The sequence below is a fragment of the Henckelia pumila genome, unplaced genomic scaffold (assembly GCF_033568475.1).
Source record: "Henckelia pumila isolate YLH828 unplaced genomic scaffold, ASM3356847v2 CTG_461:::fragment_3, whole genome shotgun sequence".
In the NCBI taxonomy this organism is placed as follows: domain Eukaryota; kingdom Viridiplantae; phylum Streptophyta; class Magnoliopsida; order Lamiales; family Gesneriaceae; genus Henckelia; species Henckelia pumila.
Genome location: NW_027331831.1, coordinates 4,446,776 through 4,471,002, shown reverse-complemented (window position 1 = coordinate 4,471,002; position 24,227 = coordinate 4,446,776). Strand labels below are relative to the sequence as shown.

Genomic DNA, 24,227 nt, shown 5'->3' with positions numbered 1-24,227 from the left:
TGAATGATGAATAATATTTTTCCATTGAAATTTTATTTAGTTATATTTGTTTTTTGGCAGATAATAAAAATAATTTTCTTTTAAAATCCCGAAATAGTTTTAACAACGTACTTGTCACCCGGTATTACATAGATACAATACAAATCCAGAGATTGGAAAGATGAGTGGCAAAAGCAATTCCGCTGCAGTAAATGTAAAGATTCTCCCTTGTAATGAAATTTGGCAACAACACCTGCCTTGTGACGCCAATTGCCACCTAGAAGCCTTTGCGTTGCAAATCCACCCTCAATTCCTCCGTGTATATCTGTTAGTTTTCTCTTTATCGCTTGCACTTCACCTTAATCAGTAATCTCCTCCGGGTTTTGCACGCTGGATGAATCAATGCTGGGTAGTTGGCCTAGTATCGATCCTCAAAACTTCAGCCAGTTCAAACCCAATGATCCTTCCAACCCATCGGTAGTATTTGACTCGGTGTTCTTTTTGCTACACCCCATTTGGTTTTTTAGTAGAATCCCATTAGTTTTTCGTCTTCTGTAATTCAGTTGTGTTTTTGTTTCAAGACTTCAAGTTTCGTGCGTGAGAGTTTAAGAAATGGATTTTCTGAGATGACTGAATATTTAACTGTTTCGTGGACTTGTGAGGTTGTGATCTTTGGTCCCTTTTGCAATTAAGGGCGTTTTAGTTTATCGATGTCGTTTTACAAGTCTCAGCTTTGGGTTGTTTTGAGTTGTGTACTGCATGAAATTGTTGGCTCAAGAAATGGTTTTTTTTTTTTGTTTTTTTTTATGGAAGAATGCTGTGGCCTACGCTTGTTGGTTCAAGAAATGGCGTTTTTTTGGTTTTATGGAAGAATGTTGTATCCTATGACAGTTAAAGCTTTGATTGGTGAAGAATTATTGAGTGGACTGTGTTTAGTTGTATGATCTTAATTTGAGTTTACTGTGTTGTGTATCTCTGTTTGCTAGTAGTGTGATTGGCATCATTTATGTCCGTTATTGTGCTATTGAAAGTTGATTTGTGTGAGATCCGTATATTGGATTAGATGAGCTGCATTCATTTATGTCCGTTACTGTGCTATTGAAAGTCGATTTGTGTGAGACGTGTATATTGGATTAGACGAGCACGTGTCTAGCAGTCGCGTAACGGAATTGTTGTCCGTTGTGTAAAGATTGACTTCTGTTATTTAGATACTGACCTTTTTATTATAACGGACGCGACAATTGTTGGATGTCAATTCTTGATATTTTCCTGCCAACAGATAACGGTAGACTTTTGGTGAGTCGAGCACGTGTCTGTAAATTATCTTTATTATAGGTGAGGATTGTCACAAGTGGTGAAAGTTTTCCAATTTTGCTCAGTTTCATAATTGGTGGTTAACGAGCCGAGTAAGAGTGCAATGTCTAGAAGCTCGTAGGCCTAAAAGAATTGTATACCGACAGGTTGCTATAAGACAACATCATTGTTCTGTATTTTGTTCATTGTGTGGTACTAGTGGTGTTTTCTTTCTGTTTTTCCGGGAGTAAATCCACAAGTATCATACTTTTCTGGCCCTCTCGCCTTCATTTGGTTCTTGGAAGTATATTATTTCGACTGTAATTTTGGCCAAGAGTTGAAGACTGAAAATTGTGCTTGTTGATAACCCAACTAATCACCTTGTTCATTTGTAATTACTGGCAAACATAGTTAACCACTTAAGATTCTTGAAAGATTCAACTTTCTTGGAAGATTTGGGTCACACAGACATAGGAAAGCATTGTCTTTCACGTTTTTTTTTTGGTTTGCTTGGTTTCTTCATTTCGCGGAAGTCATGTCAGGCAGCTTCTCTAACTTGATAGTTTAAGATGTGCAAGATTCAGATGGATCTAATTTCAAGACTATTAGCAAGTTTTTCCTCGCTAACTTTTGAATTCAAACTTGTTTCTTTGAATCAGCCCAACACTTCACGTGCTTCAATTTTTTTCTGTTTGATGCTCGTTCATTGAAATAGGTTAAAAAATCTGCACAAATTTCTATAGCAAGTGCCAATTTACCATTTCTCAGTTTAAAGATCAATTCATCAGAAAGAGAGAAAATCAATTTAAAAACAATATCATTTAAATAGTTGTTGGTTCATAATTATGGATTTTCCTCTCTGCCTACCTTCATACATATGCATAAACACACACTCTTATACAATATACGTAATTATACATGTTTCGTGTTTCATTTTGTTCCTTTCTTTTCCTGAGTTGCTCAAGAATGTAGGTTAGTCTGCCTCCATTGTAGCAGACTCCAGGTCATGGATGTGACAAGCTATTCTATCTAAGCACATCTTTGGATATATTTTTCTATAAAATGTTTCCATTCCATGCACTCAGTATGGCTTACATTTGAGATGGCAATCCTTTGAATCCAACTACTTCACTTTTGGGTTTACCATTGTAAATAATATTATTTAATGTTTGAAGTTTGTGATATCCTAGCAATTATGATTCTCAATCTTGCCCAAAAATTTGAAATGTCCGATGAACTTCTTTTGTTCTCAGAGATCGAATTCCTTTTAGTGGTGCCATGTTTATTGGAAACTTGAACAATTGTTTCTCATATACTTTGTCTGTGTTGCTTGTGTCTCCAGAAAATGACACCCGTTACTTATCGCCCAACTCATGATCGCACTCTTCCACCACCTGATCAAGGTATTTGAAAACTTGACGTACCCCTTTTTTCATATTTGACGCAGATTCCTGTCTTTTCTATTTTAACTTGCATGTTACATCTTTCTTATGTTCTTTCCGCAGCCAATTTATCAGTTGGTGGTGTTTAGTTTGATTTCGGCATTTCTGGAGTTTGATTTTGAAAAAATATTTTTGAAAATTTTATCTACATATCGATTTCTTTTTCCAAAAGATATTTTTACTGCAGATATCATATCATGTAAGAATGTGCTGTAATTGTTTATTAGTATGTCTGATATTTTAAAATTTAGTATATTGTATTAGAACATAATACAAAATTAGAATATGTTTGAAGGCAGCGAAAATTTGAACTAAACATAACGATGAATTATTAAATTGGGAGGTGTGAAATGTGAAAATATTTTTTGGAGGAAAAAAATGTAAATAACATGAGGATTTTTGTTTTTATTCTTGGAGTGGAGAACTGCATCCACGAGAAACATATTAAGCAAAGCCTTGAGATTTCTTATTATGAAGCCTGCGTCAAATGAATATGCATCAATGTAATTGAGAACTTTAGCTTTGCGAAGAATAATATCAAAAGTTCCATCTAATAGATGTGAACTTAGAGGGTAGGCTGCACAAATTATTTGCAGTTTTGATCATGGATGGATATGGTTTCTTCACGCTGTATTCTCGACTTTCTTTTATTTCATTTTGCAGTGATAGTTTCCGAATCAAGAAACATACTTTTAAGGCACTTCTACAAGCATACTGAAGAAAAGGTTAGTGTGATTTATAATTTCCCTTTTTCATATCTTGTGATGAGATGGCTTTGTCAATGTCATCTTTATTTTTGAGCCGTAATTCGAATGGTATATTAAAAACCCGAGTCTTGATGATCCCTAATCTCCGAGTAAAACTTAATCAATGCCTTCATGTCAAGTTGATTTCAAGTTTTTTTTTTTTTTTTTGATACAACGATTTCTATCCCCTTGAATATCAGTGTCTCCAGCAGTTGATATTGTAAGTGAAACCATTTCAAACACTGATTTCTGATATTCTTTTCATCAATCAACACCAGGTTGTTCACTAATATCAATCCATTTTTATGTGAAACTCTGTTCATTCTTATGGTCGTGAATTTCGCGCCAAAGCATACGCCTTAGTATGAAGATTGTTTCTCTAGTAAATATATATGATTTTGCAGTTGAGACCCAAGAGAGCATCTTGGGACAATCCGGCCCCCGAGCGTCCATCGAAGCTTCAGAGGTCTTCTTCTGTTTCAGATAATTTTAGGCTTTCATATGAACCATGAAGTTGTTTCGTGTTTGTAATGCCATCATGATATAGACGTAAACTAGTGAACAAAGTTTGTCTGTTTTGTATTTTCGTAAACTTAGGATATGTATGCATAAATTTATGGGTTAGATTTTGTTGATCTTGTTTATTGAAATTACATTAAAGTCTATTTTTGGTCTTCCTCCATTTTGCAAAGTAACTTAAAAAGTGCAATTGAAAAAAGCACAAGTATTTTTTGTTTTTGTCTTAACATTTTTCATATCAACAAACTTAAGATGTCGATATATTTTCTCTGTGCGCAAAATATCCTTGATCGAATTGCTTTTAAAAATCATAAAATTTTATACTCGGCGACCGGGGTAACGTTGGTTTTATGTTTAAATACAATATGTTGAATTGATTGTTATTATTATTATTATTATTATTATGTTGATTTATATATTTTTATTTATCTTGAATTTATATGATCAATTAATATTTTTCATTTTTTTTTGAAATAATATACTTTTTTTTTATTAAAACATAGAAGTTTGGTCAATTGATTTACGTTGGAACGGAGGTTGTGTTTGGCGGCGCTTATAAATAAATAAATTATTAGTAATTAAATGATAAATAACAATATTTAAAGAAAGTTCATTGTGTGCATTCAATTCAATAGCCCGCAAACACGACTCCGACTCCCTATATAAATATTACCCTTCCGATAGTATATTTAAATATTCTTCATTTTATAATCACGACTAAAATTGAAACTTAAATTATCTTACTTTATCTATTTTAACTTTATTTATATGCTTGATTTTTTATTTTATTTTTTAACTGTATTTTGTACTATTTGTGGCTATACTAAATTTAATGTATTCAAAAAAATGATTACACAAGTTTCGATATGTATTTAATAAGAATATATTAGTAAAAAATTATAAAAAATATTACTAAATATGATATATGTTTATATATTTAGAAAAAATAAAAAAATAAATGTGTCATATATAATTGAGAAGGAAAAATTATATAATTTTGATCTCGAACTCAGATGCACGGTGCAAAAAATCGGTATTGTGTTTTAAACCACTTTTATCATGTTTTTTTTGTTACACTAGGTGAGATGAAGTGGATTTCGCAAGCATAAATGAGCGTGATGGGATGGATCAACTCAACGAACCCGTCTATTTTGACATAGGAAGGGTATATATGTACATGTGTATGTGTAAATTGTAATGTATATGTATATGCATATATATGCCTCCATAAAGCTACAAATTTGAGTTGGTAGCAGAGGCGTCTTCCACAGATTGAGAACACAGTCAAAATTCAAAAATGGCGATGGCGATTTCTTCACTCAGCTATCCAACCAACACAAGCCTCACTAAACAACCGCCGCTCCATTTCCCGGGGCCTTGTTCAGCTCGCAGCTCTCTGAAGCTGGCGGCGGGCACTTCATCTTCGTCGGCGGCGATGGCTGTGGTCGCCGCGACCACAGGCGCTGTGGAAGCTGAACCGAAGACGACGGCCTCTGTTCCGACTAGGTATCTGCCGTTTCGGGTAGGGCACGGATTCGATCTACATAGGCTGGAGCCTGGCTATCCTCTCATCATCGGTGGTATTGATATTCCTCATGATCGAGGCTGCGAAGCTCACTCCGACGGTATCAATCAATACGCGTTTGACGTTTCTGTTTCTATAGATAGGCTATTTTAGATGGTTCGTTTCGGAAGAAAATTGGAATTTTTTAAATTTATTTATTTCATTTCATGATCATCCCCACTTCTGCTGCATCCGTTCTTGTGTATGTGTTGCTTGCTTACTGATTTTTTTTTATATCACGATTTCATGTTTAGTTTAGATAGCTGAATGGTGAAAGCCTGTATTTTTTGCAACTGATTTGTTTGCTTAAATTCCATAAACAATTGAGGTTCTATATTCGTTGCTTCTCGTTTTTTTCTTAATTTTGAGAACTAATAGATTTGTTAGAAAGAACTATGAAGAAACTGATGGGTCATAGAAGAAGAATAGATTAACATATAATGTCCAAAATGCTCAATCTCTTAATGATCTTACCATTGATTTACACTAATCGATTCTATTAATGTTTGTGACAACTGACAATAATGATATGTTACGAAAGTCACTCCAATGAAATCATAACCAAATCAAAAAATCACTTCAAAATTTCAATCCCATAAATGAAGCCCAAAATTTCAATTTTTTTCCTCGTTATTGATTTGATTTCACTTGGATATTACAAACACTTGTAAAATAATAATTGTTTATATGGATTGCTTCTTGGGTGATATATTGCTCATCTATCGCGAAATTTATAGCCAATTCAGAATGACTGGCTAAAATCAAAATCATGTTATAACTTATCAGCAGTCTTTCACAAAAAGGGCTAGTTAACTCGTTCTACTCTTTTCAATTTTCGATCTTCAATCATCGACAATAGTCAGTGCCAGTGGACAATGACAAGCTTTAAAGAATTGGAGCAAAATTAAGACATGTTTCTCAACGATAGCGATAGTCTGAATCTGCTCATTTTAGTGTCCATACAGTAGTAGCTGGTAAAAATTTTGTCATCAAGGTGGCTTTGTTCTTTTGTTTCTAGGGGATGTGTTATTGCACTGTGTGGTTGATGCTATATTAGGCGCACTGGGACTTCCAGACATTGGGCAGATCTTTCCAGACACAGATCCTAAGTGGAAAGGCGCAGCCTCTTCTGTTTTCTTGAAGGAGGCTGTGAGTGTTTCTCCCCTTCTTTTTTACCTATCATGCTTAGGTTTCTTTTGTTCAGACTTTTTGCATGTAATTCATAACGTGTGTGTATTGAGTGCCTGAATTGGAGAACTTATTTCACATGACTCACCCCCATAGCCAGAGTCTCAAGGAAAATTCTGTTAAATGAAAATAATGCATGCCTAGCTTGGTATATGAAATATTCATTTTTTCCTATTTGAATTATGACATAACCCAATTCATTGTTCTCGTAAACGGTAAACACTTCAATGTTGTATGAATGCCTTGATAATGCATTCTGAAGCTAGCCCATACAATCAAATTGCGGTAACCTATTTTGACCAATAGCGGCTGCATCATCCTCATTAGCCGTTCACATTCTTTTCATGCATTGGATTATGTATAAAATGTTACAAATTCCCTGACTCAAATATGCAACTTGTACATTACATCAATTCATGGTCGTGGATCTCATGGCCCACTCTGCAAGAGCAAGCTCACTCAGTTAGGGAGCATCATCATCCTGCTTTGTTACCACGGTACCACCTGTGGGAACAGTTGGCGGTGCGTCACTAGCTTTCCCTGTGTAATCAGAAACTAGATGATTGACCCGAGTGTGCTTGAATTGTTTTTTGTTGTGCCACCGTGCTTTAATCATTGTTAAAGTTCGAAAATTTATGGTTAATTGTTGGATATTTTAAAGTTCAAATTATGGGAACCAGTATTAGTGCCGAAATGACGATTACAAAAGTCTGGAGTTAACAAGAAGATTTCTGAATATAACCTTTCTGCAGCATGCTATTGAATATACCTTAGTTTATAATGTACTCAAATGCTTGAGTATTGACTGATCTAGTTGTACCCGTAGAATATCTACTTGCTTGACCGAAAACTCCTAAAACTTGATGGCGCCCCCATATGGGATTTTTAGAAACTTAATTCCTGAACAAATGAAAATACTATTGCCGCATTTGTTCCTTAGATATTTCATATTTCACATGTTAGGTTCGACTAATGCACGAGGCGGGGTATGAGCTCGGAAACCTGGACGCTACTTTAATACTCCAAAGACCAAAGTTAAGTCCTCATAAGGAAACTATCAGGACCAACTTGTGTCACCTTCTCGGTGCGGATCTGTCGGTTGTAAATCTCAAAGCAAAAACTCACGAAAAGGTTGACAGTCTTGGGGAGAATAGAAGTATTGCGGCACACACAGTGGTTCTACTCATGAAGAAGTCATAGATGATTCTTTTAAAAATCCAAATAGGAAATGTTGTGCAATATGTCTCATGTATTTTTACAGTCTATGGCGCGATAAATGTTATCAATATCAGACGGTGAACCAATAGAATCTCTTGTAATTCAAACTTGAATAAATAAAAGAGACTTGGAGCTTAGTTCATGTCGATCTTAGATTTTTTTTAATTTAAACCACTTATGCTAATTTCTCCCCCAAAATTATCATAATTATATTAATTTAATAGAGATTTATAATAAATTTAAAAAAATGACGTTGAATATCACGGGTGTTTAATTAAATTAAAGGGGATACAAAAGACAAAGATCGGTTGAGAATTGGAGGACCTATTCCCAGACGAAATGTCATAACTCATAAGATGTGATCTCACCATATTGCCTCCCCAACCAATGCCCTTTCAATTTTTATTTATTTTTCATTTTTTAACAAGTATTCAATTTATATTTCAAACAATGTCCACATCTCAGTCGTCATCCACGCAACTTTCATATATATTATATAACATATGTATGTGAACATATATGCAGATATGGAATCTGAAATTTTTAAAACCAAACATTATGTAACTCATTTGACATCAAGATTTTAATTTTGAAATGATGTCCAGATTCGAGACTCGATTACAACAATAGAACAACACCACTTGTAGTATGACGAAAGAGTCTTTTACAGGTTATATCTTGTGAACGAAACTAGACGATTCTTCGATATTCAAGAAACGACACAAGAATTTGGATTCTCGTCAGCACTGTGGACATAATAGTGCTGCAAATGGTTATTGGTAGGATGATGCTGATGATGATAAACAGAGTTGAAATTCCTGTAATTCTTCCAAAGCTCTGCAATCTGTTCACTCTCTTTTCTCTTCCTCTCTTCTTCTTTCTTCTTCTCCTCTTCCTTCTTCTTCTCTTCTTCTTCCTTCTTCTTCTTCTCCTCTTCTTTCTTCTTCTTCTCTTCCTCCTCCTTTTTCTTGTCTGGTTCTTTTGCTGGCCCCACTGTTAGAATCTGTGTGGCCCATAGCTTTCTCAGCTTGCTCACGATTTGAATCGGATCCACGTCTCCGACTATCGTTAGTTTCTTGTCCTTCATGTCCATGGATATTGATTCAAGCCCTGTAATTGTATATATAAATGTAGGATGTTTCAAGAATTGAATAAGCTTCTAGTGATGGAATCTAGATGATCAAAATATATGCATGACTTGACAATAGTTCTTTCCTATGCTAGCTAACCTTGGGAGAGTTTGTTATAATTGAGCGTTGAACGTGAGATAAGTCGTGAATGAATTTTGGTGCAAGATGAACTACAAGTCGTCGATGCATACTATCTTTCGATATCTCTATGATGCTCGTATTTCTATCTTAAAACACTTAAAAATACTTCATATGTAACGTCTTAAAAATTCGTATAGATTGCATCAGAAACCTAAACTTCAACTCGATTTATCTACTAACTTGATGTATGTAGTTTTATGAACAGAGGAAGACAGAAATATATCGTTTTATTAAATAAATAAATATATGTATGTATGTGTTTGAAAATTTTACATATTCGATAAGATCATGTTGGCCACCAAAGTCCAAAGAAACCAACCCCCATAACAGTACTATCAGTCCTTTTCTCTTCATATATTTTCAACGATTAATGTTTTAAAGTAAATTATATGCATAATTGTTAGAGAAAATATCAAAAATTAAATCATGTACATGAAAATTTCACACTTTAATCTTTAGAAATTAAATACGATCAGATAAAAAACTTGTAATTTTGAATGAATACAACAAATATGCAAGAGTATAACAAGGATATGCTAATCACAAATCAATGTTATGTCGAAAGAAAGAAAAATAAAATTTTTAAAATGATTGAATTTTTTTTAAAACACAAGAATATGTATAAGAAGACAAATTGAGTACCTGAAAGGCTCGAAACAGCCTTCAAAGCCTTTTGTTTGTCTTTGTCATCGTGTATTTCTAACTTCAACACCACTTTCTGTTCTCAACAAACATATTTGAATAAGTCTCGAAAACTTTTGGTCAGTTGAGCATAAGAAAATGTCGATTTTCATCGAAAACACGTAGAACTCGGGAAAAAAATTGACTCGCGAGATCTTCTTAAAACAAAATTAACTTTGGAAGAACATGATGAATGATGATGATGTTTATATATAGCTAGGCGTGTGACTTTTTGGTCGCTGATTCCGTTACAAATTCGCGCGTTTATTTTTTTTTTTTCTTAAAGTGCAGGAAGAAAGTTATATAAACAAGAAATGGATTGAAGAGGTATTCAAATCTAACATCTAATTAACAATATACAAAAACAAGAACAAAATCAAAGATGTTGTAGGGAAATTACCTTTGACATCTTGGATCAGATTGAGAATCCTTAATCCGGAAAATTTACGCTAAAATCAAAATAAACTAATGGGAAATTATGATCAGTTTTGTTGAAATATTTGGAGTACACCAAAGGAAGGAAGAAGCTGATGATCGAATTGATTTTCAAAGTGTGAATGTTACTATGAGGGCGGGTTTATAAATCAAGAATTATAATAATGGTAAAATGAAAGAGATATATAAAATAATATATAATTTTTTTTAAATAATAAATAGTTTTGGTTGTTTGCTGAAAAAGAATATGGATTTTTATTTGTCAAGAAAACAAGGTTAGACGATTTGACTAATTAGTCTCCCTTAGAAAATCTAAAGGCCATTTTGTGGATGCAATTGTACCCATTCTTTATCAGGAAAGTTTGTGCATGTTGTTGTCTTTAAATAAATAAAAAATGAAAATTCAGTCGGGTCGGGTTAAATTCTTGAAATATTTTATATCTTTATATATATATATATATATATATATATATATATATTGTTGAAAAATATATTATTATTATTATTATTATTATTATGTTGAATGTTGAATGTTGAATGTTGAATATTGAGTTGTAAAATGTGGAAAATTAGTGTGTGATGATGTAGATGATGATGTATTTATTTTTGGACTAATCTCAAATGTGGATCTATAAATAGGTCTTTATTTGTGATGAAAGATACAATTGAGTTGAGAGAAAAATATTATAAAGTGTAGAGTTTGATATATTTTGTGTTTTGAAGTATTTACTTTTTACCGTAAAATTTTACTTTTTCACAACACGTTATCAGCACGATCGCTCGAAGGTTCTCTATAATTTTCGACGCTCCAAAATACAAGAAGGAGTCAAAAATAATCAACAAGTAAGAATATTCACTTTTACTGTTTATATATTTTTATTGTGTATAATATCATGTTATGAATTTCAAAAACTTGTTATAAATCCTGGGAGGATGTTAAGACGACATCCCACACTCCCGGTAAGAGATACGACAAGTATAAAAGCCTCTAAGGTTTTTAAACAATATAATCATATTTGTATAATTTTATGTTATTATATAAAAGGCTGTCTATGACACCGATCTTATAATAATATGATATGATATATTATACCTGACTTTATACTAACTATATTAGTATAATTTCACAATATTATATAAAAGGCTGTCTATGACATCGACCTTATAATAATGTGATATGATATACATAATTATTTAATTATGATTATCATTATATGCATTGCATCATTATCACAAATTTTTATTCAACACATACTCGATTTTTTTCTTTACCCTCAACGGTCACAAACGGCTAATTTTTGCCCTATAAATATGTTCACTCAAACTCATTTTCAATCACACCAAATTCACTCTTTCTCTCAAAATATTTTCTCCTCGATTTTTTTTCGAAAAAGAAGAAGATGGAGTTTTTAACCTTTCTAAGGCTATTTTTCATAACGACTATGATCATCATGCTCATGAGTTTTGTACTCACCGGCGATTTTCCACCACATATTTTTTTATCTATTTATATACGCACTTGTAATTTTCGTCCTTCCATTATTTTGTATTATCATACTAATAAAAATTAACTAATAAAATGCATTGTTATTTTTCTAGTACCACCATGTCAAATTTGGCAAAGATTGAATTCGTTGCGCTCGATATCACTGGAAAGAATTATATGTCATGGACTTTCGATGTAGAGATGCATCTTGAGTCATTGGGTCTAAGTGATACCATCAAAAAAATTAATATATCAACCTCACAAAATAAAGCAAAGACAATGATTTTCTTACGCCGACATCTTGATGAAGGGTTGAAATGTGAGTATCTCACAGAAAAAGACCCAATGATTTTATGCAAAGGGTTGAAAGAAAGATTTGAGCATATAAGGGAAGTGATACTTCCGACCGCCCGTAATGAATGGAATTCGTTGAGAATCCAAGACTTTAAAAAAAGTCAGTGATTATAATTCTGCGATGTATCGAATAGTCTCGCAATTAAAATTCTGTGGACTTGAAGTCACAGAGATGGAAATGCTTGAGAAAACGTTTTTCACTTTTCACGCATCAAATATAACTCTACAGCAACAGTATAGAGTGCGTGATTTTACGAGATATTCTGAACTCATTGCATGTCTTCTTGTGGCGGAAAAGAACAACGAATTGTTAATAAAAAATCATCAATCCCGACCCACTGGATCAACGGCATTTCCTGAAGCAAATGTCGTAATGAAAAATAAAAACCAAAATCAAAGACATAGACCAGAATTTGGTCGTGGAAGAGGTCGAGGAAGTGGGCATGGGCGTGGACGTGGACGTAAAAATTATCGCGGTCGTGGTCATGGCCGTGGATATAAAAATAATCGAGATAGTTATTTCAATAACTCATCTCAAAAGAACGTCACAAACCACCCACCAAAAAGGCAGCATGAAAATACGAGTGAAAATGAAAATCACTCAAAAAGATCTGAGAGTGTTTGTTATAGATGTGGCACTCCAGGACATTGGTCACATATTTGTCGAACCCCTGAGCACCTATGTAAGCTCTATAAAGAATCGACAAAGGGGAAAGGAAAAGAGACCAATTTTGTTGAAAATAATGACCATTTAATTGGTTCAACTAGTTTCAATGCTGCAGATTTTTTGAATGATTTCGAAGACATTGATTAAAAGATTGGTGGGATTAGATTGTAACAAATTTGTATTTTTATGCATTCTTGTATTATAAAGCATGTTATATTTTGCATTTGTATTGTACTTAATTTTTCTTTATTGCATTTTTGTGAAGTTTGATATGGAAAATGCTATGAGCAAACATGAAAATAATATCATGAAAATTTGCATACCGGATAGTAGTACAACGCACACTACTCTACGAGATGAAAGATATTTCTTGGAAATAAAACCAACAAAAACAATGGTGAATACAATATCAGGTCCTGTAGACTTGATTGAAGGTTGTGGAAAAGCACATTTTTTGTTACCTAATGGTACAAAATTTTTGATAAATGATGCTTTATATTCACCACAATCGAAAAGAAATTTGTTGAGTTTTAATGACATATATTCTCATGGATATGATACTGAGACGATAACTGATGGAAATCAGAAATATATGTGTCTTACCACATATAAATCAGGAAAGAAATATGTGGTTGAAAAATTATCAATGCTCCCTACTGGATTGCATTATACACATATAAGGCCAATCGAATCAAATATGGTGGTTAATAGTTCTTCAATATTAATCAATTGGCATGATCGATTGGGACATCCTGGTTCAATAATGATGCGAAGAATTATTAAAAATACGCATGGTCATCCATTGAAAGACCAGAAGATTTCTCAGAATAATAAGTTTCAATGTAAATTATGTTCTCTTGGAAAACTTATTATAAGACCATCGCCAGCTAAAATCCAAACAGAATCACCCATATTTCTTGAACGTATTCAGGGTGATATTTGTGGGCCAATTCATCCACCATGTGGATCATTTCGATATTTTATGGTATTGATCAATGCCTCCAGCAGATGGTCACATGTATGCTTATTGTCAACTCGGAATGTGGCATTTGCAAAACTAATGGCTCAAATAATAAAATTGCCGAATCAATTTCCCGATTATACAATCAAGAAAATAAGACTTGATAATGCTGGAGAATTTACTTCCCAAACTTTCAATGACTATTGTATGTCAATGGGAATTACTGTTGAACATCCTGTTGCTCATGTTCATACACAGAATGGATTAGCTGAATCATTGATTAAACGTCTACAAATGATTTCTAGACCAATGATTATGAGAACAAAACTCCCTATTTCTATATGGGGACATGCAATTTTACATGTTGCGGCATTAATTCGCATCAGACCAAGTGCATATCATAAATTCTCCCCATTGCAGCTTGCATTTGGTAAAGAACCAAATATTTCTCATCTGAGAATTTTTGGATGTATGGTGTATGTGCCTATTGCACCACCTCAACGATAAAAAATGGGTCCTCAAAGAAAAATCGATATTTATATCGGTTATGATAGCCCATCAATCATTCGATATCTTGTGCCTCAGACAGGCGATGTGTTTACAGCACGTTTTGCTGATTGTCATTTTAATGAAGAAATCTTCCCAATGTTAGGGGGAGAAAAGACACACATCGAAAAAGAAATCACATGGTATGTACCATCATTGTTACATTTGGATCCAAGGACCAAACAATGTGAGAAAAATGTACAGCAAATTGTGCATTTGCAAAGAATTGCAAATCAAATGCCAGATGCATTTGCAGACACAAAAGGGGTAACAAAATCATATATACATGTTGTAAATGCCCCTGCTCGAATTGAAATTCCAAAGAAACAAATTGAAGACACTCATGATGTCATAAAACGCTTGAAGCGTGGAAGACCAGTCGGTTCCAAGGATAAAAATCCTCGGAAAAAAAAGGCATAGAGAAACACGATGATCATAAAATAGAAAATGGTGTTCCAGAAGAAACACCTGATGATGAAAATATTCTGTCAGAACCACAAACTGACGAAAATCGTGAAATCTCTATCAATTATATTAATACTGGAAAAATATGAAACCGAAAAGATATAGAAGATATTGATGAGATATTTTCTTATAATGTGGCATGTGACATCATAAATAAAAACGAGGATCATGAACCAAAAACCTTTGGTGAATATAAAACTCGTCATGATTGGGCAAAATGGAAAGATGCCATCCAGGTTGAATTGGATTCGCTAAATAAACGTAATGTTTTTGGACCTATAGTCCCCACACCTGAAGGTGTAAAACCTATTGGATACAAATGAGTTTTTATTCAAAAGCGAAATGAGAAAAATGAAATAGTAAGATATAAAGCTAGACTTGTTGCACAAGGTTTTTCTCAAAGGCCTGGAATTGATTATGAAGAAACGTATTCTCCTGTTATGGATGCAATTACATTTCGATATTTGATTAGTTTGGCAGTGTCTGAAAATTTGGAAATGTGTCTGATGGATGTTGTTACGACTTACTTATACGGATCACTTGATAGTGATATATGCATGAAGATCCCTGAAGGATTTAAGATGCCTGAGGCACAAAGTTCAAAACCCAGAGAATTTTATTCTGTAAAATTGCAAAGATCATTATATGGGTTGAAGCAATCCAGCCGAATGTGGTATAATCGGCTAAGTGGGCACTTGATGAAAAAGGGATATGTAAATGATCCAATATGCCCTTGTGTTTTCATCAAGAAAACAACATCCGGATGTGTAATTATTGCTGTATATGTTGATGATTTAAACATCATTGGAACGAATAAAGAAATTCAAAAGGTTATGATGTACTTGGAGGAAGAATTCGAAATGAAGGATCTTGGAAAAACCAAGTACTGTCTGGGTTTGCAAATAGAACAAAAAGAATATGGAATTTTTGTTCACCAGGCAAATTATACAGAAAAGATCCTTAAACGTTTTAATATGGATAAATCAAATCCATTAATTACTCCAATGGTTGTAAGATCATTAAACATAGAAAATGATCCATTCCGTCCATGTGAAGATGATGAAGTTATTCTTGGTCCAGAAGTACCATATCTAAGTGTCATTGATGCCCTTATGTATCTTGCAAATTGCACTAGACCAGATATATCTTTTGCTGTAAATTTATTTGCAAGATTCAGTTCATATCCAACAAAGAGGCACTGGAACGGAATTAAACATATATTTCGTTATCTACGAGAAACGACAGATTTGGGACTTTTGTACTCAAAAGACATCAATCAAAGTATCATTGGTTATGCAGATGCTGGATATTTATCTGATCCACATAAGGCACGTTCCCAAACCGGATATGTATTTACTCATGGAGGCACCGCAATTTCTTGGTGTTCACAGAAACAAACACTCGTAACAACTTCATCAAATCACGCTGAGATTATTGCGTTACATGAAGCAAGCCGTGAATGTGTTTGGCTAAAATCAATAACACAACATATCCAAACTTCTTGTGGATTATCAGTAGACAAGAAGCATGTGACGTTGTATGAAGATAATGCTGCATGTATTACTCAAATGAAAGAAGGATACATCAAAAGTGACAGAACAAAACATATACCCCCAAAGTTCTTTGCCTACACTCAAGAGCTTGAGAAGAATAAAGATATTGATATCTGTTATATTCAATCAAGTGAGAACTCATCAGATCTCTTCACAAAGGCACTTCCCACGACGATATTCAGAAAACATATATACAACATTGGGATGCGCAATCTGCGGAATATGTGAAGAATCATTCATGTTAACATGAGGAGGAGTTTACGTGGCTGCACTCTTTTTCCCTTACTATGGTTTTTATCCCACTGGGTTTTTCCTAGTAAGGTTTTTAACGAGGCAGTATAAAACACGTAATAAAGACAGTCATCATATCACGATCATCATCACAAGGGGGAGTATTGAAAAATATATTATTATTATTATGTTGAATATTGAATATTGAATGATGAATATTGAGTTGTAAAATGTGGAAAATTAGTGTGTGATGATGTAGATGATGATGTATTTATTTTTGGACTAATCTCAAATGTGGATCTATAAATAGGTTTTCATTTGTGATGAAAAATACAATTGAATTGAGAGAAAAATATTATAAAATGTAGAGTTTGATAAATTTTGTGTTTGGGAGTATTTACTTTTTACCGTAAAATTTTACTTTTTCACAACATATATATATATATATATATATATATATATATATATATATATATAAACATATTTATAGATGGTACATAAGAATATTCAAACATATATATGTATGCAAGTTGTGGATTTTGAATATAATATACCATTTTATACAAAAAATATTTAATTTGTTGTACATCAGTATATGCAATGGATTACATTACAAGTAGCTAGAAATGACTAATGAGCTATCTTAAAAATTGATTATTGTCTAATAACTTATCTGACATCAAGATCTCGAATTTAATATCAAATCTCGGGTAATCCATTTTAAAAAAGAGAGAAGGGATCTTGAAACATCATGCTCCAGAGTTAACTACTGAGGGCGGCAGTAGAATATTAAACAATTTCATCATCAATATCAAATAATCAATTTGAACCATTATATTAGCCACTAAAAATAATATTAATCCATTGGCAAAAAATAAAATAAAATGGAAAAGTACAATGAGCAAGTCTACGCACATCGTTTTACACATCGTTTTCTTTCTCTTTCTCTTTTTCTTTTTATTTATTTATTTATTCATTATCTAAAAATGCCGCCAATAATTCCAATTTGGTGTACTAAATAATAAATATTACATGTACGTAAGATATTATACTTCATGCGTTAATTAGATAAATATTGAATATATGAATCTCACATATATAATATTACGTGCAAATCTTTCATGAGATGACCTCACATATCTATATCCGTAAACGGGTTGAGTTGGTTCAAATTTGTAGTAAAAAAAATTAATTTTTAATAGATCGAGTCAGATAAAAAATTTATATCACAAAGTTGACTCATTATATTGTGTAGATTTATGCATGAAAAATTATATACTAAAAGTAAATAGAGGGTGTTAAATTAATTAGTTACCTCCACTGATACTATATATATATATATATATATATATATATATATATATATATTAACCATTAAATTAAATATGATAAAAAATATTTTAGTTCGAGTACGTATTTTAATAGTAGTTTTTTTTTTGAAATGATAATAGAAACGGTTTCCAATAAAATAATATTTGGGTTTTCGTTTAGATAAATAAAAAATAAAATACAAATTGTTTTAAAGTAGAAGAGCTAAACCTGCCAACCCCTCTCCAAAGTAATTTAGAAAATATGCACGAACCCACCAAAATTAATTAACTTGCACGCATTAATTTCTTTTTATTATTGAATAAATTTGTAATTTAATTTGCTGAAGATTAATCATATGAAATCAACTAATTTAATATGATATAATATTTGCTTATGTCGACTGACTTTAAATTTGTCGTTAACTAAATTCCATATCTATCAAGTGGTGTATACATTACTAATTTATGATTAATATTTAATAATGTAAAATTTTAATGAATTTTAACTTTCGCTTAACAGATAACACATAAATAATTATTGTGATTAAATTTTTTATTATTTAACAAATAATTCGTTTTTTCGTTCGAATTAGTTCACATTTGTAAATTCTCAAGACAATTCTAGTAATTATGTTTGAGAACACAAAATCAATATTTAAGAAATTACAATGTAAGCATTAACAAAGCTATTTCTCTTTTTTCTTTCCAAGATGCAAACATATGGTTAGGAGGCGTTGGCTCTAACATGATTGGTCCACTTTCAATTTCGATACAAAAAACAAATACAAGAAAAAGTGTCATCAATCTTGGATGATCATCATCCGATTTATCGACTACCAGACAAATATAAATATAAATATATTGTCGGATGCAACAATGAGTCATGTTGCGAAATACAACGGTTGATTTGATGTACAATTTAAAACATAAAATTTGTATCATTACCATCGAATTCGTATCATGAAATGGGCTCAGTCTATGTTGGCAGACGAGCATTGCCCGATCTGCCAGCATCAATATCCCGGATTACTCGAAAGATCATATCATGTGACTCCCAAGTGATCCGGGCCGTTGCTACCCCATGCGGACATTGTTCAGTTGGGGTAGCATAGACTGCTCCCATGAAATGATAGATATATGTTTTACTAAATTAAATTTCGTCTTAAATAGTAAATGCATGAGTAGATCGACCAGTATCACGTAAATAAAGTCGACATGATCTATATGGAAAACAATATTTTTGATATAAGAAATAACATTTTCCCATGAGTCAAACCAGATCGAATGTCCATTTCACAAAGTTGATCTGTGACACAACCTAATACGAGTTTTTGAGATTCGGATCCTCTGCTATAGAAAGAAAAACAACATAGAATGTTGTGCATTGAAATAACATTTTCTAATTCATATCACATGTTTAAGTAATAATTTATGTTGTTCATTGAAATAACATTTTCTAATTCATATCACATGTTTAAGTATTATATAATTAATTACACACATAAAATATTATAAATCATCTTTATTTCAATACACAACACCAATACAATTTCTCCCTCCACAACATACGATCGTTTTCCGAGTTTTTGTGCAAATATACTTTCCTTTAAAAGGGTACAAGTTCAAGTTTGATGGACAAAATCGTAAATGATGAGACCCTCAACTACAAATTACAATTACGTCATGAACCAATAATTGAACGAGAAAAGGTCAAAAGCTTTACGTAAAATAATATTATATGGAAATGCAGTGAGCTGTCTGGTCCAAGAGAACCCTTGCATGAACCCAAACATGCATATGGATAAAAATATTTGTGAGTGATAATTTTTTTTTATCCATCGAAAGGATGAATAATTAATTATAAAATTTTTAATAATAAACAAGTAACAAACATTCAACAAAAGTGTGCAAATTTAACGAAGTGTATATCCCAAAATAATTGTCAAGTGACAACTCTAGTATTTTGTCTTGCGTATACAATTAAATAGATTTCCAACACCTCCATCAACTTCTAATATATAACTACATCAACGGAGGCCAAAAAGGTAACCAAGATTTATCCTGTAATCTGGAATCGACAATGTTAGAAGGAACCGGAGCTAAGAAATCAATCTTATATATACATGAGTGAAGTGACGGTACAATGAATCAAAAACTGATGCCCATACGCGCACGTATCACTTATCTATACAGATGAAACATGAGATGAAACACAATCGTCTAGCACGAAAACTGGAGTGAACAAAACCGTCAAAAAGAGTAAAAATGGAGCTCACATTGCAAGGAGAGATAGCTAATGGTTGGGACAAAGTTCAGCAGTCAGCCAATGTTCATCTTGTCATCTCCTATGTGCTTTTGCATTTATATACACATAAGTATGATTGATAAAAATGCAGTTTTTTGCAGACAAAATCGATTTTTTTTCAAAACTTAAAAACTAGTGAACTCCTGGGAGTGGATGAAACCAATATATAAACAGAGGGGAAAAAAATCACAACCAAGCTAGGGACAGAAACAGGGCACAAAACGGAACTGCTCCCCTGTATCTGAACATCCCAAGTTCTTATATAACGCACCCAGTGAAGAGCTTTTACATTATCCTCCCATAGTAGGACTGAAAACCATTTCCTGCGTTCAAGAAACATCTAAGAAATGCATCCGGGATAAAGAACTGTTCCATAACAAATGGAGAATCAGATAGATTAGCAATTTTAACCTGGTCACAAACAGGACAGGTATCACTTCTTTCCATCCATTCAAGTATGCAAGCAAGGTGAAAATGATGATCACATTTTGTGATAATTTTTGGGTTCTCCACATCATATTCTGCAGTAATGCGAAAGAAGTTATTACTATAATAATAGCCTCAAAACCTATAGCTATTTGCGGATATCCAACATTAGCTATATGTTAACATGCGACGTGCAGCCTGGATATGGGGCAACAGAAACAAGAAGACCTACAAATATTGGCATGGGAAGCCTAGAAGTAAACAACCAAACCGACTTAGGAAAAAATGCATCTACATGAGTGCAAACTCATGACCCCCAATTCTAATGTCAAGAAAATTGTACATGATTAGTCCAAAACCCTATAGCAATAAGAAATGGTTTAACAATAGAAAATAAGTTCACAGTGTTCAGTTTGTTAGAGAGAACAAAAACACGAGCCATGAGGTAAAGTTCAGTAGGAAGTTAAAAAGGTTATCTGTAGGACCTTCAAGGCAAGTGGGGCAAACATCTTCCTCCTCTTGCAAAGGTGGAACAAAAGGTTCACTGGACTTCTTAAGTTCGTCAGAATTGTTGTCTTCCATTTCTTTTGAAGCTGTAAGGTCAATGTGGGTTTCCATCTTTTCATCAGATTCCAGATTCTTTAACTTAGCATCCAAAATACTATCAGAGTTGTTATCACCAACAGTGTTTGTGCTTTGCAAAGCAGTCTCATTTTTATTTCCAGAACTTTGTTGATCTATTGACGGAGTTGGTGGGTATCCTACATTTGTTTCATACGGTAGAGGTGCAGGCGGTGGCCGGTAAGTATCTGGGACAGCGGTGTCCAGATTTGTATCAACCAAAAGTCCAGTAGAGAGAGCAGAGATTGTCGCATGGTGAGATGATAAAGGCTCGTGCTCTTCAGAGACTGGGTACTGCAAGTAAAATCCCCATGAGGCAATCAATTGATATTGGTGGACAAACATCAACCTTAATAAAATTGGAGATTTTTAAGTTGAGCTATATGGGTTGACGACAACTGCAGTCTGTAGCTCATAACTGAACGGGGAAAATAAAAACCAAGACTTACGATCCACCTGTAATATCAATATCCAAAAGAAACATAGAAAATTGGTTTCAAAACATTTTTAAGAGAACCAAAATTTTTCCTCATTAAACCTAATTTTCCAGTGAGAAAATGGGCATCGATATTCATTCCTACCAATGAGACGGTTTAAAGACACATAGACATAGTTGAACAATCCAGCAAAGATAGAATTTCAAGAAAATCACATATCACCTTAATAAACTGGATAAAACAATGTATAGTATTTGGACTGATGGAGAAGAGCTTAAAATGAGGCAAGAGAAATCACTCACGTGAAAATATGCAGGTGACCTATTGAATTCAGGACTCTTAGATGCACAGCAACAACAACAGCCTCCCATCACTGCTTAAGCCTTAATTATCTTTTGTGTCCACCAAGAGGGGCCGGAAACTTGGTCATTGTGGTCCCTCTCTCTATCACAAGATAGAAGCACCATGAAGCAAAAGTAATGAAAAATATCATACTGAAAGCCCATACTCAGTTACCAGATGTACAAGTGTCCAACTGATTAAAAAGAAATTAGCTAGGCTACATTCATAAGAATACGATTCTAAGGTATTACTACAGTAAGAAACCTCAGCACTGAGAATAAAATAACATCAATTCGTCATCTATGAAAGGACAAAATGGCAAGTGCAAGCAACACATTACTAAACTATCAAGACCTTTTTGTTAGAGCTTAAAACACAACCCTGCAGATCACAAGGCTCAACACTTTCAAAAACATGTAGTTAGATGAACTGCTCAGAAAGTGAATAAGCAAGAATGACATACCATCGTAAGATCAATTGTAATGAGAACTTTTGCAAGTTTCAGGTCCAATCTTCCTCTAATTTTTGTTTACCGTGGAATTTAACATTTTTCTAGACCGTCAGAATACAATCGGCTTTATAAATGAATTATAATTATATTAATTTATATTCCATTCATAAAAAATTACAGTGCATTCAAGGTTTCCAAGCGGATTTAGACATTTTCCATGAACAAGCTTTCCCCATGGTTGTGATCATCCACCTTCAATAAAATCAGCTAACCAACAGCCATCATCCACCTCTCACCATAATTTAGACATACACGAAATGCCGATCTTCTTTTTACCCCAATTGAGTCACAAGACTAAAAATTCTTAACGGCTATGATTTTCATCTGATCACAATAACACTAATCCAAAACTAAAGGAAGAAGATGAAATCATTGAAAGACAAAATCATACATAATCGCTACTATACCAGTGCCTAGAAGGCAGAAAGCTAATAGCTCAAACTGATCTAACCATGGTTTCAATCATTTCCCAATAAAAATCCACAAAACCCCATGAAGAAAAGGCATAATTCCTCACTAAAATTGCACCGAATTTAAACCCATATAAAAAATTCAGCTAATCAGAGGCAGAGGCAGAGGTCATACGCAGGGGGAGAAAAATAGTGTTTTTGCTACAAAACTTGAAACAGAGACCAGCAATTCAATTCCAGAAAACCAAAAGCCCCCACGTTTGGATTCAATCACTACCCAAAAAAAAAAGTCCAACTAAAAATCAGCTAAACGAATTCAATAAAGCTTACAATCATCAAAAACAAAAAATTTAACCAGCCAATCGAATTCAGTTACATTCAAGGAATCCAGCGAGCATCATATAACAACAACTGGTGTATACGAATATAAAATGTACGTACGTATGCGAGTGTGAGTGTATGGTGAAATAAAAACATACCTCTTTGGTTGGATTGAATCAATGAAGAGAAGAGTTGAGAAGAAAAAAAGTGTGTTTTCGAGTGGTCGACTCTGGAAATTATTTGGAATTATAATTTAGTTCTTTGAGTTTGGATTAATAAATTTTAAAACCATTAATTTTATTTTAATTTTGTTTTTTTTTAAATGTTACCATAAATGACATGGATATTCTTGTGAAAAATATTTGGTATCACAAAGTCTATAATTAAAATATTTATTCCGTATATCTCATATTAATTAAAATAGATTTCAAGTTCAATCTTGTGTTATTTATTAAAAAAATAATTGTATTATTTGAAATCCACGTTGTGCTAATAAATTAATAATATGTAAATAAGTAAAATATGAATTTAATTTGATCTATTGTTTTATTGTTAACAATTAAATTATAATCGAAACCCATGAATTTCAAATTCATCTCCCCAAATACAACATTATTGTTTTTCCAAATATATAATATTGTTATTATTATCAACATTGGGGATGAACAAGATTTTTACAATCTGTTTAATTCAAAAATTAAAATCAACTAATCAAATTGAATTAAAATATAATGTTTTGATCTGTATCCAAATAACCAAATTTTGGGGGAAACTTAAAGGATAGTATATTTTATTTAAAAAATTGTAAAAGCGCAAAAAAAAAAAAAAAAAATTTGAATCTTGAGTTTGCTTGGTTTAATTGATTTTTTAAAATAAAAATAACCAATATCATATCGAATAAACTTTCTTTTTTTTACCTTCTGTTTTGGAAAATAAAATCGAATT

The 24,227-nt window shown here is 32.9% G+C and overlaps 4 protein-coding genes across 6 annotated transcripts; 2 read left to right on the top strand and 2 right to left on the bottom strand.

Moving 5' to 3' along the window:
- The first annotated feature begins 147 nt into the window (after positions 1 to 147).
- LOC140872081 (DET1- and DDB1-associated protein 1) lies at positions 148 to 4,115 on the top strand. Its single transcript, XM_073274813.1, has 4 exons — positions 148 to 456; positions 2,615 to 2,675; positions 3,378 to 3,439; positions 3,865 to 4,115. The coding sequence occupies exons 1-4, from the start codon at positions 382 to 384 to the stop codon at positions 3,970 to 3,972; spliced, it is 306 nt and encodes a 101-aa protein (XP_073130914.1). The 5' UTR covers positions 148 to 381; the 3' UTR covers positions 3,973 to 4,115.
- Positions 4,116 to 5,230: 1,115 nt separating this feature from the next.
- On the top strand, positions 5,231 to 8,086 carry LOC140871762 (2-C-methyl-D-erythritol 2,4-cyclodiphosphate synthase, chloroplastic). The gene is made up of 3 exons (XM_073274450.1): positions 5,231 to 5,604; positions 6,562 to 6,692; positions 7,695 to 8,086. Exons 1-3 carry the CDS (start codon positions 5,277 to 5,279, stop codon positions 7,929 to 7,931), a joined length of 696 nt encoding a protein of 231 aa, XP_073130551.1. The 5' UTR covers positions 5,231 to 5,276; the 3' UTR covers positions 7,932 to 8,086.
- Positions 8,087 to 8,489: 403 nt separating this feature from the next.
- Positions 8,490 to 10,492, bottom strand: LOC140872076 (uncharacterized). The gene is made up of 3 exons (XM_073274808.1): positions 10,302 to 10,492; positions 9,863 to 9,938; positions 8,490 to 9,059 (listed from the first exon to the last, which is right to left on the bottom strand). Exons 1-3 carry the CDS (start codon positions 10,308 to 10,310, stop codon positions 8,659 to 8,661), a joined length of 486 nt encoding a protein of 161 aa, XP_073130909.1. The 5' UTR covers positions 10,311 to 10,492; the 3' UTR covers positions 8,490 to 8,658.
- Positions 10,493 to 20,166: 9,674 nt separating this feature from the next.
- On the bottom strand, positions 20,167 to 23,532 carry LOC140871723 (probable E3 ubiquitin-protein ligase RHB1A). Of its 3 annotated transcripts, none has more exons than XM_073274389.1 (5): positions 23,441 to 23,532; positions 22,001 to 22,142; positions 21,126 to 21,555; positions 20,626 to 20,735; positions 20,167 to 20,537 (listed from the first exon to the last, which is right to left on the bottom strand). In XM_073274389.1, exons 2-5 carry the CDS (start codon positions 22,067 to 22,069, stop codon positions 20,505 to 20,507), a joined length of 642 nt encoding a protein of 213 aa, XP_073130490.1. In that variant the 5' UTR covers positions 22,070 to 22,142; positions 23,441 to 23,532; the 3' UTR covers positions 20,167 to 20,504. The 3 variants fall into 3 exon arrangements, with proteins under 3 accessions (XP_073130490.1, XP_073130492.1, XP_073130491.1); XM_073274391.1 differs by lacking the exon at positions 23,441 to 23,532 and adding an exon at positions 23,292 to 23,398; XM_073274390.1 differs by lacking the exon at positions 23,441 to 23,532 and adding an exon at positions 22,504 to 23,391.
- Between the last annotated feature and the right edge of the window lie 695 nt (positions 23,533 to 24,227).